This window comes from Colobus angolensis, unplaced genomic scaffold (assembly GCF_000951035.1).
Source record: "Colobus angolensis palliatus isolate OR3802 unplaced genomic scaffold, Cang.pa_1.0 Scaffold93, whole genome shotgun sequence".
NCBI classification, from domain to species: Eukaryota; Metazoa; Chordata; class Mammalia; order Primates; family Cercopithecidae; genus Colobus; species Colobus angolensis.
Window position 1 is genome coordinate 949,710 of NW_012123265.1, and position 2,207 is coordinate 951,916.

A 2,207-nucleotide genomic window follows, 5' to 3' on the forward strand; every position below is an offset into this window, starting at 1 on the left:
GTCTCTTCTACAGGTTTTTATTCATTTATTAAGAAGGCTCCTCACTAAACAATAAACTTAAATATTATACTGCTTTTATCTCAATACTAGAGGAACATTAAAAGTCCTCTTTCTGTACATAAGCTGATAATCCTCAAATGGTCAACAGAAACAAAATGATGTACCTGGGGGCAGATGTCCCTGTAGTAACTCTCTGGTGAAAGAGACTGCTGGGGACAAGAGGCCAAAATCTTTGCGATCAGGTCACACTTCTTCCAGTCAGCAGCCGTCGCCTCAGCATCACTTCCACCAGCTGCCCCTGCTGGCACAGTGGAGAGAGATGTCAGCAGCTCACAGCAAATCCCCACAGAAGGTCCCATGTAACCAATTTGTCTTAAAATTTGGGGTAAAATGCATTTATCTTCTCTATTGAAAATAGTTTACTTTTTTCTATAAGATAATCTACCCTTCTATACTTTCCTTTTTATGTTTTTTATTTCGTATTTATGTATGATTATTTTATTTCTGAGACAGAGTCTTGCTCTGTCGCCCAGGCTGGAATGCAGTGGTATGATCTCAGCTCACTGCAACCTCTGCCTCCCAGGTTCAAGAGATTCTCTTGCCTCAGCCTCCCGAGTAGCTGGGATTACAGGCACACACCACCATGCCCAGGTAATTTCTTTCTATTTTTAATAGAGACGGGGTTTTGCCATGTTGACCAGGCTGGTCTCGAATTCTGACCTCAGGTGATCTGCCCACCTCGGCCTCCAAAGTGGTGTGATGACAGGCATGAGCCACCGTGCCCAGCCTGTACTTTCCTTTTGATGCTAGTTTCTGGGAAATTCAGAGAAAAACTAGCACTTAGTCACTATAATGATATTATTCATATAACTGGAATACTAGCTTCACCATGTTTATTACTATTATTATTATTCTGTCTCCTTGTATGTATCATTTCATTTAAACTGTCTTAAGCCACAGCCGTAGAGTGACAGGGACCAGAATTACTTTACCATCTTAAGCAATTATAAAATTGGACAAAATATATACACAATGGTTTCCAGACAATGCACAACAAGCAGCCCAGGACACTGATCCCTGAGAGAAGGAAAGCAAACAAACTGAGCTTGACAACTGCCCTTGTTCACTGCCTGGAGAGAGTTTTCAGGCGATAGCAAGAGCAGCCCAAATGAAGCCTGGCATCTTGGTGAGTGGAAGAAACATAGTTCAGAGTTCAGGGAGGCCAGCGCAGCTGGAATTTTCAGAGAGGAGGAAGTTACACATAGAGAGAGTTCCAAAGATCTGCAAAAGGGTCCTCTCTCAGGTGTTTGGTAGAGTATGATATGTGTATGTGTGAGGAAAATACCGAAGCGTGGGGCAATAACCAACAGAAAGGAGTAGGGGGGAACAACCCTCATGGTTCATAAAGGCTGGGAATAGTTGTGTTCCCACTAGGCAGCCTGGGAGGATCTCCTCATCCACAGGGCAACAACTAGAATTCTCAGAAGTGTATTGTCTTAGTACAATCTGTATTGTTACACTTAGTACAATACACTTAGTATAATACAATAAGGGGTTAAATTACCTTAAAGGTTGCTGTAGAACCACACTAACACAGCTGAAAAGCCAGGATCAAATGGACTAAACTAATTACAAGTAACTTAATTGCATTCCAGAACAAAGTCCAACCAAGGAATATAAAAATCTGGCACTCAGCAACGTAAAATAAAAATGTTCAGCATCTAGTCAAAAATTACCAGGCATATCCATATAAGGAAATATTATTCAGTCATAAAAAGGAATAATGTTTATGGAGGACTCATTCATTCATGTTATAACACGACTAAACCTTGGCTGGGTGCGGTGACTCACACCAGCACTTTGGGAAGCTGAGGCAGGTGGATCACCTGAAGTCAGGAGTTTGAGACCAGTCCAGCCAACATGGTGAAACCCCATCTCTACTAAAAATACAAAAATTAGCCAGGTGTGATGACACGTGCCTGTAATCCCAGCTACTTGGGAGGCTGAGGCAGGAGAATCACTTGAACCTGGGAGAAGGAGGCTGTGGTAAGCTGAGATCACACCATTGCACTCCAGCCTGGGTAACAACAGCAAAACTCCGTCTCAAAAACAAACGAACAAACAAACAACATGAATAAACCTCAAAAACATTATGTGAAGTAAAGGAAGCCAGACACAAAGACCATATATTGTATGAAATGCCAATA

The 2,207-nt window shown here is 42.0% G+C and overlaps 1 protein-coding gene across 1 annotated transcript in view; it reads right to left on the minus strand.

Annotated features, from left to right (window-relative positions):
* TANGO6 (transport and golgi organization 6 homolog (Drosophila)) overlaps positions 1-2,207 on the minus strand; it is a 238,985-nt gene that overhangs the window by 223,103 nt on the left and 13,675 nt on the right. Inside the window, exon 4 of the mRNA XM_011932126.1 lies at positions 165-301. Coding sequence (XP_011787516.1) covers positions 165-301 — 137 coding nt within the window. The remainder of the gene's footprint in view (positions 1-164; positions 302-2,207) is intronic.